This window comes from Strix aluco, chromosome 3 (genome assembly GCF_031877795.1).
Source record: "Strix aluco isolate bStrAlu1 chromosome 3, bStrAlu1.hap1, whole genome shotgun sequence".
In the NCBI taxonomy this organism is placed as follows: Eukaryota; Metazoa; Chordata; class Aves; order Strigiformes; family Strigidae; genus Strix; species Strix aluco.
In genome coordinates, this window is record NC_133933.1 from 97,326,112 (window position 1) to 97,340,972 (window position 14,861).

Below are 14,861 nucleotides of genomic sequence, written 5' to 3' on the forward strand. Positions count from 1 at the left end.
TGTGAACAGCTAACGCTGCAGTCTGTGGAGGGATGCAGGAGACACAGCTCCCTGATGCAGCAGGGACCACATGAGGTTGCATCAGTAGCTTTTGTAGTCCAGTGTCCTGCCCTGTGCCAGTCAGGCATCTTCCTTTGTGGTGCAGAATCAGGGAACAGCATTGTCCTGGGGTGTTTGTTTTTAACTGAGGCAGTTAACAGTTTGCACATATTCATACCTAAGGGTTTGCTCTTTTATTTATCCAATGTAATTCAAGGGGGAGTGTGATGTCTTGAAGGCTGGACAGCTGCAGGGCACCTGTTCTTCAGATACCTTGGGGAGGACAGATAGCAAGGAGAGACACCTGGACCCTCATGGCAGCAGAAGACCATGTATTCAGGGAATGACTCGGGCTGCATGTTTTGACATGATAGGTGTGGTAACCTGTGGGGAAGAGAGGTGCTGCACAGATCTCAGCAGTGCTGTCCACAGAGGAGCAGACAGTAGAGTCAACTTCTCCACAGGGAATGGGAGCAGATCTGCCTGCTTCCCGGCTGTGGTCCAGATGCCGAGCCCCTGAGACTTACTGTTGAATGCAGATTATCCAATTGTATCCAAATATTTCTACCCATCTTCAAAAAAACCCCAAACCAAGTCAGCAAATACAGGGACTGGACTGGGGGTACCAAACTGTTGGCTTGTCAGTGTTTTGGCTGTATCTAGCCCCATGTTTCATTATTAAGGTTTTGTTTTGGTTTTATTTTCTTTTTTGCTTATTTTGACCCTGAATGCAGGTGCTTTCAGCCTCGACAATCCAGAGTGCATTTGCTCTGGATAACACATTGAAGACACGTATGAGTCTGAGGTGCTTTTAGTATTGCATCGGAGCCCATGCAGGTCTGCATCACTTTGCAAACATTAGCAGCAGTCAGATGAGAAGCCTGATAATAAATCAGTTGTGAGGGTCAAGCGGGGACAACATCACCTTGCGGTCCTGCTGAAATTCCAGCTTACTGTCTGAGGTCTGAGAGTTGTACAAGGATGGAAAAGCAGGAGCAAGCTTCAACTCAGCTTTATTTTAGTGTTTAGAAGTAACACTGAACAAGATGTAGATTTTGTTTATTACTTTAGCATCTGCACAGATTTGGATGCTGCTTTCCTATCTATCCCTCACAGAACCAGATTTTAGAAGCAGTTTCCCTGGACATGGAAAACAAGTGTTGTCAAATGTCTTCTGTGAAAGTTCACTTGTCAAATCTTATGCAGTCTAGTTTCACCATGTAAAAGCTGAGGTAGCATAAAATGCTGCACAGTGCTTCCTACCTTGTTCAGCATGGACATGTTAGCAAATTTACCTCCACGTATTGGCACAGTTACAGTGCTTTATTTTTGTTTTTCCCAGAGGGGCCAGGACAGTTATTCTCCACTGCTAGCTCTCCTGCTAGGTACAGCAAGGCAGTGAGAGTGCTAATGTGCTTTCTTCTCCTGTTGCTCAGTCTCATCTCTGCTTGACTTTTTTTAGTGGCTTTCTCAGTAGTATTCTCCAGTAGACTCTCAGGTAGTTGTGGGGCCAGTGAATTGTTTTTCACTCTGCTTAGCAGCCTGGCTGGCGAGTAGCAACTGCTGGGTGAAACTTACCAAGCCCTTTATGAACAGCCTCGGAATTCAAAATCATTGGCAGTTTTCTGAGGATCTCTAGATAGAAACAAAAGAAAATGCTGTCTTCTGTTTTTTCAATTTACAGGGGTCACCTTAAAATTTTCCTGTGGGTCAAGAGAGGCTGGAAATGTTCTCTGTTTTGAAGATCTCGTATTCTTGTATGTTTGTTCATGGCTTTGGGAGATGAGTCATCACTCCTATGAGGAGCAATTGAAGGAGCTGGGACTGTTCAGTTTGAGGAAGAGAAGGCTGAGGGGAGACCTCATCACTCTCTACAACTACCTGAAAGGACATTGTAGAGAGGTTGGTGCTGGTCTCTTCTCACAGGTAATTAGTGATAGAACAAGAGGGAATGGCTTTAAACTCCAACAGGGGAGGTTTAGACTGGACATTAGGAAAAAAATTTTCACAGAAAGAGTGGTCAGACAGTGGAATAGGCTGCCCAGGAGGTGGTGGAGTCACCATCCCTGGATGTGTTTAAGGGTTGTTTAGATGACATGCCTGGGTGATATGGTGTAGGGGAGAACTTCGTAAAGTAGGGCTGATGGTTAGAGATCATCCCAAGGGTCTTTTCCAACCTGAATGATTCTATGATTTAGAGCACCACCAGGTTAGGGCACACTCTTCTGTCACGGCAAATAATATTTTGTAGAGGGATGCATACTATTTCTTTAAAAATGTAGCCTGGGGGAGATGAGGGAGAGTTCTTGGCAGAACCTTTTGCATGAAGCAGTGTGATAGAGCAGCCAGGGAATATATTGCATGCTAATAAAGTTCCTTCTTCAGTGTGAAAAGTGCATGCTTTGTGAGTGGCAGCGGGTCTTTTTTTACCTTTTGACATTCCAACTTGACCCATAATGAGGCATCCACCAGCATGCCTTTTCAGTCCTTTCCAAAGAGCTGCCAAAATTAAAGAGATTTTTTTGAGAATAATCTGTGACCCAGCAAGGTTGGCTGTAAGGTTTGTTTGTTTTTCTCTCTCCCGCTGGTTCCTACTATTCTCTTACTCCCACATCCTATCGGACTCTTGTTTTCAAATGCATTCTTCAGCCTTCTCCTTCCCTACCTACTGCATCCTGTGTTCTGCTTTCTGACTTCCTTCTCTTTTCTTATAGCTTTTCTTTCCAGTTCCTGTTCGTTCTGGTCCCCGAGGAGCAAGGAGTGAAACATTAACAGTTGCTGGAGGACCAAGTTAATATGGCTGTTGTTATGAGTTTAGAGTTCAGGTGAGGGCTCCAGGAGACATCCTTTGTGTACAGCATTGTGCCCCGGAGCTCTTTGCAGCACTTCATTGGTGGGGCAGCAGAAAGGAATGTGTATCTGTGCTTCACCCGCTACCTTCTATAACCCAGCATTTAAGATAAAAATACTGATAAAAGTTGATCTTTGCTAAGATATGGAGATATGGATGTTCAAGTTATTGCAAGTTAGTTAACAGGTGATAAATTGCTCTGCTATTACCACTTCACTGCCTGTCTTGGTTACAAAGAAAAGCTTCAGATATAGGGTAAGCAAAGAAAGTGTCTTGATAGGGGATGTAGGGGTTACAGGTACTTTGACAGTGGTTTGAAAAACACGTCATTTCACAGTACATTCAGCGTGCATACCTGTGTCTTTTCTAAGCCATATTGCTGTTTTTATCACAAGGCTTTTACAGTAGTAGGGGATATATCCCTGTGTTATCTGTACCTCTTTGTCAGTTGAGGATCACCATCCTCATAAATCTGTGCTTACAATATGTGCAGGAACTTCCCGTGCTGATGTCAACGTATCCTGAATATAAATCACAGACATAAAATATTTGTATTACTAATAATTTCTCCATTGAAATGTTGCACGAGTAAGGATGGAAAATGTAGGTCTTTATTAGCTTTCTGAGGATACACCTAATTTGTGTATCGTGAGCTTTTGTATTGTCTGAAAATACAGCTTTACAGACTATATAAAGAAGAGCATTTTCCATCAGAGGTTAGCTGTAGCCAAAGGTTTGATTAGTCTCACCCTTGCACTCCACAAAATCTACTATTGTAAATGAAAATGTGCCTGGAAGAAGAAACTTTTAAACATAACAGTCACTGTGCTGGCAAATCTTCCTGCTAATTTCTTATGCCTGTGATGCCCAGATGGTTATCAGTTGTGTGCTATTGTAATATTCTGTCCTGCTGGTTTATTTATAACCAGGATTGATCCATTTATGTATGGATGCATAGAGCAATTAGTTTTCATTTTTAATCTTATTTTACACGTTTTTGCATATGCGAAGCGTAAGGAGGAGTCCACCTAGTAAAGCAAGTTTGGTATAAATGGATTGGTGAGTAGATATACCTGTCCTGTTGGGATATTATGTACTTTTACCAATGTCATCCTAACAGAAAAATAAATGTAAAGGAATTAAAAACTGATGTATTTTTTATCTATACATGTATAAAATTTCACTGCTTTTCAGATTTCTAGATGATTTTATATAGTTTTCAGTTAACTTTTGTAACTTAAAATATTTGGTTTGAGAATATAACTGTAGTAGGTAGTTATTTCTTGAAAGATGACCTAGGTTGTTAATGAAAAAAAACCTGATAAAATGAAGGTGATTTAAAAAAATGGAGAAATACACCTATATATATTTATTTAGTTAGTTTAGTTTAATGCATGTTTTCTAACTTCTTTCAGGCTGAAAAAACTTCTTGAGCAGGAGAAGATCTATCAAGCCCGGAAGGAGAAGGAACATACAAAGAGACTCAATAAACTAAGAGAAGAACTAGTCAAGCTCAAATCATTTGCACTCATGCTGGTGGATGAAAGACAAATGCATATTGAACAACTTGGTCAACAAAGCCAGAAAATACAGGACTTAAACCAAAAACTAAAGGAAGAAGAAGAAAAGCTTAAAATTATTAGTGCAAAAACAAAAGAAGATGGACAAAAACTGATGAAGTTAGAGGCAGAACTTGAACATAAAACTTCATCATTTTCTCAAGAACATGAGGAGATGACTGCTAAACTGGCTAATCAAGAGTCACATAATAGACAGCTAAGGCTTAAGCTAGTGGGGTTGACTCGCAGAATAGAGGAGCTAGAAGAAACTAACAAAAATCTTCAAAAAGCTGAGGAGGAGCTTCAAGAACTAAGAGATAAAATAGCAAAAGGGGAATGTGGGAACTCTAGCTTAATGGCAGAAGTGGAAAACCTCCGCAAGCGTGTGCTTGAAATGGAGGGGAAAGATGAAGAGATCACAAAAACTGAATCCCAGTGTAAAGAGCTGAAAAATAAACTGCAAGAGGAAGAGCACCATAGCAAAGAGTTGAAACTTGAAGTGGAAAAACTGCAGAAAAGAATGTCAGAACTAGAGAAGCTAGAAGAGGCTTTCAGTAAAAGTAAGTCTGAATGCACCCAGCTACACTTAAGCTTGGAGAAAGAAAAGAATTTGACTAAGGATTTGATAAATGAGTTGGAAGTGGTGAAGACTAGAGTTAAAGACCTTGAGGCATCAGAAAGCAAGTTGGAAAAGGCTGAAATAAGCTTAAAAGATGACCTTACAAAGCTGAAATCATTTACTGTAATGTTGGTTGATGAACGAAAAAATATGATGGAAAAAATAAAACAGGAGGAGAAAAAGGTTGAGTGTCTAAACAAGAATTTTAAAGTGGAACAAGGGAAAGTTATGGATGTAACAGAGAAACTGATAGAAGAAAGTAAGAAATTTTTGAAACTGAAATCTGAAATGGAGGAAAAAGTGTCTTGTTTGACAAAGGAAAGGGATGAGTTAATTGGCAAACTGAGAAGTGAAGAAGAAAAATCCTCTGAACTAAGCTGTAGAGTTGACCTGTTAAAGAAAAGAATTGATGGTATGGAGGAAGTAGAAAGAGAAATTACAAGAGGTCGAACCAGGAAAGGACCAGAGCATGGTTGTCATGAGGACAACAAGATTAAAGAACTTACTGTTGAAATTGAAAGACTGAAAAAACGTCTCAAACAATTGGAAGTGGTTGAAGGAGATTTGATGAAGACAGAAGATGAATATGATCAGCTAGAGCAGAAATTTAGGACTGAGCAGGATAAAGCTAACTTTCTTTCTCAACAGCTGGAGGAGATGAAACTCCAGATTGCCAAAACCAAAGCAATAGAAAAAGGTGAAGCAGTGAGCCAGGAGGCAGAGCTGAGGCACAGGTTTCGTCTGGAAGAGGCCAAAAGCAGAGATTTGAAAGCAGAAGTTCAAGCTCTTAAGGAAAAAATCCATGAGCTGATGAACAAAGAAGACCAGCTTTCTCAGCTCCAAGTCGATTATTCGGTTCTGCAGCAAAGGTTTATGGAAGAAGAAAATAAAAACAAGAGCATGGGGCAGGAAGTTCTGAACCTAACAAGAGAGCTGGAGCTTTCTAAGCGTTACAGCCGTGCACTGAGGCCTAGCATAAACGGACGAAGAATGGTCGATGTTCCCGTGACGTCCACCGGTGTGCAAACAGATGCTGTAAGCAGTGAAGCAGCAGAAGAAGAAACTCCAGCAGTGTTTATAAGGAAATCCTTCCAGGAGGAAAATCACATCATGAGCAATCTGCGACAGGTAGGTCTGAAAAAACCCATGGAGCGGTCTTCAGTGCTTGAGAGGTATCCTCCAGCAGCGAATGAACTTGCAATGAGGAAATCTTGGATACCATGGATGAGAAAGAGGGAAACTGGGGCTCAGGCAACTCCTGATAAAGGACCCCGAACGCACGGTAGTCCAGCGCATCCCGGGGAGGTTGTCCTTTCACCAAAGCAGGGTCAGCCTCTTCATATTCGGGTGACACCAGACCATGAGAACAGCACAGCTACTTTGGAGATAACCAGTCCAACCTCAGAGGAATTTTTTTCAAGTACCACTGTCATTCCTACTTTGGGAAATCAGAAGCCACGAATAACCATCATTCCCTCTCCAAACGTTATGCCACAAAAAGGAAAAGGCAGTGAAAGTCCCATGGGCCCAGATCGTTCTATGTCTCCAGTCACCATAACAACATTCTCCAGGGAAAAGTCCCCAGAGGGAGGGAGAGCACCCTTTGTCGACAGACCTGCATCGCCAATTCAGATTATGACAGTATCAACATCTGCAGCACCAGCAGAAATCTCTGTCTCTCCGCAGTCACAAGATATGACCATGGGAAGGGCTGTCTTCAAAGTGACACCAGAAAAACAAACTGTCCCAACTCCAATCCGCAAGTACAATGCCAACGCAAACATTATTACGACAGAAGACAACAAAATCCACATCCACTTAGGTTCCCAGTTTAAACGCTCTCCCAGTGCTGCACCTGATGGTGCGAGTCCTGTGATAACAGTCAGACCGATGAACATAGCAGCAGAGAAAGAACTTGTGACCGGTACCGTTCTTCGATCACCCCGGAACAACCTGTCCTCGCGACCTGCAGCAAGCAAGGTGACAAGTACTATCACTATAACGCCTGTTACAACATCTTCCACCCGAGGAACACAATCAGTGGTAAGCAGTGTAGTCTCATAATGTAGTCTTCATAGTAAGGAGAAAGGCAACCATAGTTTGGGTTTGAGACACCAGCAGGGAAAATGGGTGGGGCAAGGAGAAACTCTTGACTTCCCTACATTTGTTTCAGATACGAGCTTAACTATAAAATCAGAATTTGCCTGATTCATATATTTTTTGTACCAGTGTTGGGTGCTGGTATACTTTTGGCATTGTCTCCCAAAGGAAGTCCCTTCAAAGTTCCTTCTGTAAACACTCATAATGATTTTTGGCCTGGCTGATGGGTCTTTAGAGTCTGATCATGCAGGCTGGTATTCTTTGGTATAATGCCATTATAGTTATAATTCAATTACTATCTGTTGCAATACTGAACTCCAAAGGAATAAATAGGCAGACAGGCTATCACTGCTTACAGCTCCAGGCCTCTTTCAGCCAGTGAATAGTAAAGCTTTTTCTGTTCCTCTGAAATTCTCAACTTCTGTAAGTGCTGTATTACAATAGTGCTTCCTCTAACATATTTTTTTCTGCTTTCTCTCTGTGCCGGTACCCTGACTTCTTTTTTGTACTTAAATCAGTCTCTCACCTTTGTCTTTAAACATATATAGGCATATTTAATAGTCCTCCCCACAGGTTTATTATTGGACATGGTTTTGCATTGCTTTAGTTGGAAATACTCTGGGACAGAAGAATTTAACCAAAATAGAAAGCCAGCAGTACTGTATTAGTCCAAAAACTTATTTAGCTAGACAGAGCCTGCAGCAGATGCTTAGGGGAAGATTATTTTCAGCGTCTGTTCCCAGTTTTTGGCAATAGGTAGGTATTTCTTTCTGAACCAGGGCCTGTAGACACATCTTTGTGTTTAATAGACCGTGGCAGAGTTTTCTTTTATTTATTCTTCTAATTGCTTTTTGAACTCATTTATGCTGTTGTTTCCACAACATCAGGGGGCAGTGAATTCAGTTGTGGGCTCTGGGAAAAATGGTCTTTTGTTTGATACCTTTTATGCAGTACCTTCATTGGTTACAGCCTCTTTCTTGTATCTTGACAAATACTGAATAGTCATCCCCTGTTCATTTGTTCATGCCGCTCAGGAGTCTGCAGCACCCTACAACACAGCTCTTCAGCCATCTCTTTCCAAGCTGAAATGTCAAAGTGTATTTAAGATACGCTTCCACACTTTTGGAGAGAGGCTGCCATTCCCATTTAAGCCCTCTGACTTGAGAAAACTTGTGTACATCATATGGATCTATTTGGAATTGCACATGTGCTCTCTCTCTCTCCCCACATATATAATGTATTGTAGCTACTTTACAGTGTTTTCCTACATATTAGAGGCAACTGTTCATTTTTTAAAAAGTCTTGAATCAATTAATTTACAAACTCCTTTGTCTCTCAGAAGCTTGAAAAAACTTTTTTTTTTAAGAGTTCCTCATTCTTTTTTATGAGATGTCTGTCTCTACTGTGATGATGCACTGAACTGTGGCAGACAAAACTTTTCTTCACTTCATTCTCCCTGATTTGGAATGTAAGGAAAATAGTTCAACCATAAGATTTACTTTATCTTATGCTTCCCTTTGTTTTTTAAGCTCCCTAGTCAGATGAGTGGGGAACTTTGAACTAGCCCACATGTGCCTTTTCGTCCCAAACCCCCTGAAAAAAAAATAGAATTTATATGCTCACCATCTGTTTTGCAAATGACTACTACTACAAACATATTTCAATACCCCTAGTCAGAAAAAACAAGTTGTGATCATTTACTCAGTAACCCTAGAAGAAACCAATATCAATATAATTTTGAGGGTTTAAGTTCAAAAATCAAAGAAGACAAACTGATACACAGCTGCTTTCTTAGCTCACTGGTTTCAGTTTTTTTCTTGACTCTCCTCATACAAGATGCTTTGTACAATGTATTAATGCAGTGCCAAGCTACAAAGGGGAAAATAATTCTGAAATTCCTGGCTCTCATCTGTTGCTATAACAAATTTGCAGTTACTGTTTTCATATTTGAAAACATTTAACACTTCTTCCAATTTGAATTTATAGTTATCTTCAATGCTGCAGGTGAAGTCAATTTTAAGGTGCACACATGGTACTTTTAAAGGTTCAGCCTGAACTGTGGTGTCTACCTGTATATGTGAGTTCAAAATAGAGACTGTGGTTTCATGATGGACCATCATGATTTATGAATCGCATGGATTAAGGGGTGTTATGGTTGTGTTGATTTACACTGACGTACACTCTAGAGTAGCTAGAGATTTATATATTTCCCTGATCCAAGTCCTCTTCTGAGTCTGCAAGTTTTGATTTAGATAAAATGAGACCCTGATCCAAAGAAAGACATGGGTACCTGAAGGAGAACTTGGGAAATCTTTGAGCACTTAACCAAAAAGATGAACCAAAAAAGGCACTGGTCAGTGACTGTGTCTTCACTGGCACCTGAGCTCCCTGGACCCAAATGTTTTGGAGGCACTTCATGTTCTGCCTGCTGCACAAGCACAGGGCTGGCCAGCTGAGCGGCTGGCCTCGTCACACCAGTGCTGCCACCCACCGTAGTCCAGTCCCACAGGGATCTCCATGGCAGGAGCTGATGTCATGGAGACTGTTGACCAGTTGGATTGAATTCAGCCTTTAACAGAACCATTGCCACTTTGATTAAAAAAAAAAAAAAGAACCAAACCTTAAGCTGGTAACCTCCCTTTATATGATAGCCTATGGATTTGAGTAATTACCACAGAACTGTAAAAAATGGGGTTTGCTCCTCCTTAGCTTGATTTGAGTCAAACCAACTCCCAGGAAAATACGTGGACTACCCTAGCAGACCTAGAAGGTAAATTTATTATTACAGATGGACCACAGCACAACCAAAAATTCAAGACTCTGAGACCAGGGGATATGCAGACCAAAATGAGCCTGAAACTGTAGCCTGGTTCCTAGTCTCAGCTTAGCACATTAGCCCCAAGTCCCTGTTCACAGGACAGTTAATACAGTTTACAGTAAAAACCCCACAGAATAAAAACAAATATTCTTTGGGGAAAAAACCAACTGTGGTGCCCCTATCTAAGCAATGTTTTTTGATTTAGGCCTTACATTTAGCTGTAGGATTGCTGGTCACTTTGGATCTCTTTGGCTACCAGGATGGCTGTTAGTCTTATAATCACTTTATCCCTGTGCTCCCCACCTCCTACAAGCCTGGCAATCCAGCACCAGCTGTTTATGCTGCCAGGGTACACAGTGAATCTGGTGACATGAAATCGGCAGGGAGCAGAGGGAATCCCGGCTGCAGCAGAGCCAGCATAGTGGCACAGCACCAACCATGCAGGGCGTCCTGTGACTGAGGCAGCAAGGCATGGCTGAAAGGCTCTTGGCTGCCAGAGCTAACTGGGCACATGTTAAAGCAGCTATAAGGCTACTTTTCATTTGGGCAGCATTTAGTTTGAGATCAGCATCTAAATTTAGCTCTTTGTAGGTGTCCCATATATGCTCTTAAGCTTCTGTTAGAGTTACCAGAAATCTAGGGGTCAGCTCACTTGCCCACATAGAGGTGCATGGTGCTATCTGCGTGCCCGATGGCAGTTGAGACATGTGCAGGAGGCTGGTAGGTATAACACAGACTTGTAGTTTCTGCAGTGAAAGCTGACAGGATACTTCAGATGGCACAAGATGCTTCAGTGCGGGCAACTCAGTCCCTAGTCATCAGTCCCCTTGTCAGCCCTGAGCTCTGTGTGCTGGCTCCGCGGAGACTGGAGAGTGATTCAGCTGAGACCTCCATCGCTACCTTCAGTGTGAGCTGAATTGCCCACTGGGCTCCACTGACTGTATTGACTAGATCTCAAGTCCACCCTTTCAGGATTCAATTGCCTAAACATACTTCTTTAGTGTCATTTTAAGTGCTGTGAAGTAGTCTACCGAACTTCCAGCTGCTTTATCAGAGGTTGCAGGTCTCCTTGGGTCCTCTGTCTTATCTACCAGCCCTGTGCAGATAGCTTGAGTAGCCCAGGGCATCTCAAATTGCACTAGCTATCTATGTCAGCTGCTGAAGTGAACCATTGCTGTCCAGGGCAAGCTGGTTTCTGATCTGATCGGGAACAAGTGCTGAAAAAGCACCCTTGTTATTAAAATATTTCAAAAGTGTGTGCATGAAAGCACTCTTTGTGTCAGTAAAATGCCCTAAGCAGAATCTGTTATAAACCACTAAAAAACGCCAAGTGTACTGTATATTCAAATTGCTTTTCTTCCTTTAATGGGACTGTCCAACATTACTGCAACCTCACAGCTTAATAGACCTGCCAGTGTCTGCAATGAGCGCTGATTATTGACCTAACGAGCTTAGAGTCTGCGTGTATTTCTCTCACTCTAACATGTATTTACTAACCTCACTCTGGCCCCCTGTGCTGTTCCAGCACCACGTCCTGCCAGCTAGGAGCCAGCCAACATCACTCTGCGTCCCACGGGCCTGTGTCTCGGGCAAGAGTTGGTTTTTGTTTGGAGCCACGTTCCTATATCAACCAGAAGACAGCAGCCTACAGACAAACAGGGCTGGAGGGAATTGCTCAGAGCTTGGTTTTTGGAAGAACTGACCAAGAGGCAGACAGTCGTGTGGGTTCTCTGCCACAGACACTACAGATGGGTACTGAAGAGTGTCACTCTCAGCAAAGGGGACTGCTTGGTGAACAGCCACCTTTGTGCCATTTCACTTAGCAAACACAAAATGCTTTTGCAGCTGCACGTGAAGCAGACATTAGCTTCCAAACGATCAACATGTTAATATGCCATAAGCAAAGCAACTAAGAAATTTAAAGCAAGTTGGAGTTCTTTCCAGAGTGCTTTTGAATGATTTAGGCTTGAAATGGGTAACTTGAAAGCGCCCAAATCCGTAGTTAATAATTTACATGTGAATAAAGCTGAAGAAATGCCTGAGATTCCAGCTACTTCATTTGATTGCCTCATGTTTACACACTGTGGAGCTGTTTCAGGGAGTACAAGATGTTTGTCATTTGGGTTCCCTGGGATGTTGACATATTTTCCGAGGCTGATGGAATGCATTTGCATGTTTTGCCCTACAGAATTGTATGGGCCTAACTTGTTTTGACATCTACATGTGAGTTCCATATTAGCCTTTAGACTGCTATTGTAAATGTTGCTTTTAGTTATTGAAAATGGCTTCCTTCCTGCCAGGCAGACAGCATTCAAGTTTTCCAATTGTGATTTTTTTTTTTTTTTTTTTGTGTACACATGGGGTTTTGAACTGTTCTTAGAAGATTAAGGAATGGTTTTCCTTTGAATACTCAAGATGCAGACAGAAGGCTCTGATGCTACTGGCTGGAAATCCTTCGAGAGAGAAAAATGCTCCTTTGTGGAGCATTTTTAAGAGCATTTTGAAATAAATGCAAATACATATTGTAGTCGATGTGATTCCCTAATCCAGTCTATTTCAGCAGTTTAGTTTTATTTTGCTTATGTGTCATAAGATGCAGAATTTAGTCATTTAGCAGATGGGTCTAGCTAGGATTCCAGGATCTTATGAGGAGAGTTCTCTTCTGTGAGATCGAAGTCTTTGTCCATTATCTGAACAGAAAAAAAGTCACATACGAAATTCAGGTAGGACACTGAAGTTGTCACCGTTAACATTTGTGTCTGTACTGCACACTGCAGAAGATAAAACACATTTTTGTTTCAGAATTGTCATGGTTATAAGTATTTTCTTTAGGTCATGGTCCATAAGGGGTAGCTTCCAGTTTTGGCCTTGCAGAGTATGTGCAACGTTATCTGGCAAATGGAGATAGAAAATACCAGTTGACCCTTCTGAATTTTTTTGTCCTATCCAAGTGCTCCTTCTGTGTTTATACAGTGGGATTCAGTTGCCTAAACGTGTGTACTGATTGCATTTTCAAAGCTACAGAATAGCCAGCCTGGTCTCCAGCTGGTGGTCCAGAAGGGCATAGATCCCTCGTAGAAGCCGTGTTGGGTCTGCCAGCCCCATACTTGGGTCCTCAACCACTTAGGCCATTTTTTTTCTGTTGTTCTGAAGTCCTCACACTTGAGGATAAGTGTGATTGATAGGCTGTTGTCCAGGGCAGCAGACTGGCAGAGATAGTAAAGTGACAATGCCTGCACTGCCTTGAGGTATCCCGGGAAATCTGGGCTGCCTTCTTCATTCTCACGAGTTCATCAAGTTGTGGCTGTGGCTGGGAGGGGGAGAGCCTTCTCCCTCATCCCTCCTCCCACAGCCACAGGAAAAGGAAATCCATACCTTTGCTCTGTCTCTCTCCCAGCCGCCTGCATGTCCCAGTGCAGAAATAAGTGGCCCCAGCATACTTTGGGAAGCAAAGTTCAATTTTATCTATAATGCTGAGAAATCTTACCCCAGCTCTGAAAATATGGCAGTTACTCTGGGTTCAGCATTAGCCTCACATGGCTATACTGTTTTGAGACCCTGTGCTAGTCTCTATGCAAGATGCTAATATTGTACCTGTCTGACACCTAAACCAGCATTTCGGTAGCCTCTAAGGCTCTCCTGCATTGTGTCGTGCTGTGGAATTTGAGTTTTCCAGGGATTCCCATCCCTATGACATTTTGATCCAAAACACTGGACCCCAGCAGCTCTGGGAAGCTTGTTTGATCCCAGCTGTACCTTTGGCCCTATTCTAGCAGTATGCACTATGGCCAGGTTCCAGATGTGACATTAATTTGCTAATAGGTGTGATCTGGGACATTGTTGCTTGAGAGGTAAATGAAGAACCAATGAAAAATATAACATGAGCATATATCAGAAGAAAAAGTCCTCCGTTCATGTAATGTCTCTCTGTCTCTCTCTTTTGCAGACAGGACAGGATGGGTCATCCCCGAGACCTACACCCACCCGCATTCCTGTGTCAAAAGGTATGAAAGCAGGAAAGCCAGTAGTGGCAGCCCCAGGAGCAGGAAATGTGACAAAATTCGAGCCTCGTGCCGAGACTCAGTCTATGAAAATAGAACTGAAGAAATCTTCAGCCAGCAGCTCTGCCTCCCTGTGCGGGGGTCAGGGTTGATGGCGGTGGCTCAGGGGGTATGTTCTGCAGGTTTTACTGCTACCATGGAAGTCAGCTCCCTGTCTGTGTAGTTGCTCACATTTGCCTGTACTAATGAAGTCCTGCAGCTGTCACTTACAACAAACTAATAAGTGTGTGCACTGACTACTTAAGTAACAACATCCTTTTGTTTTCTTCCTGAAGTTTACAAAAGAAAAAAAAAAGCTATCAAAAAGGCAGTTGTACACCAGGGAGATTTTCAGCCTAGGAAGGGAGAATGGGGCAACTGCACTAGGTTATTAATCTAGTTCAGGAATTCTTAATGATAGACTTGGTCACTTTTTAATAGATCGAAGGAAGTTTGGTCACTTTTACTAGATTGTCTTCCACCTTAATGGATAACTTTCCACCTTTGCTACTGCATGGGGCACTTTCTGCCTGTGATCACATTACTGAGATGCCACCTTGCCTAGGGAAGCAATGCCAGGAGACAGCACACTTGAGATCCTGTTTTAATGAAAGCTAGTACCTCAGGTGTGGGAGGGAGGGGAAGCCCAGCCTTCTTATCCTGTCCAAATCAGCGTTTCTCAGTGGTGAGCTGCTTTCTCAAGGTGGTTACAAAATTCAAGGGGGTAGGGGGGTTGCACAATGTTTGGCAGCAGCAGTGCTAAACAGCAGTTTATTTCTTCCAGAGGGGGTTAATGCTTGTAGACAGTACTTACAACCAGGTCCCTGGCTTATAC

General features: G+C 42.4%; 1 protein-coding gene across 4 annotated transcripts in view; it reads left to right on the forward strand.

Annotated features, from left to right (window-relative positions):
- The window catches only part of FILIP1 (filamin A interacting protein 1), a 111,659-nt gene that overhangs the window by 87,447 nt on the left and 9,351 nt on the right, over positions 1–14,861 (forward strand). For 3 of the 4 annotated variants that reach the window (XM_074819736.1, XM_074819737.1, XM_074819738.1), the window contains 2 exons: positions 4,306–7,111; positions 13,933–14,156. In XM_074819736.1, the coding sequence (XP_074675837.1) occupies positions 4,306–7,111; positions 13,933–14,139 (3,013 nt within the window). In that variant the 3' untranslated portion in view covers positions 14,140–14,156. The remainder of the gene's footprint in view (positions 1–4,305; positions 7,112–13,932; positions 14,157–14,861) is intronic. The other variant, XM_074819739.1, reaches the window with a different exon arrangement.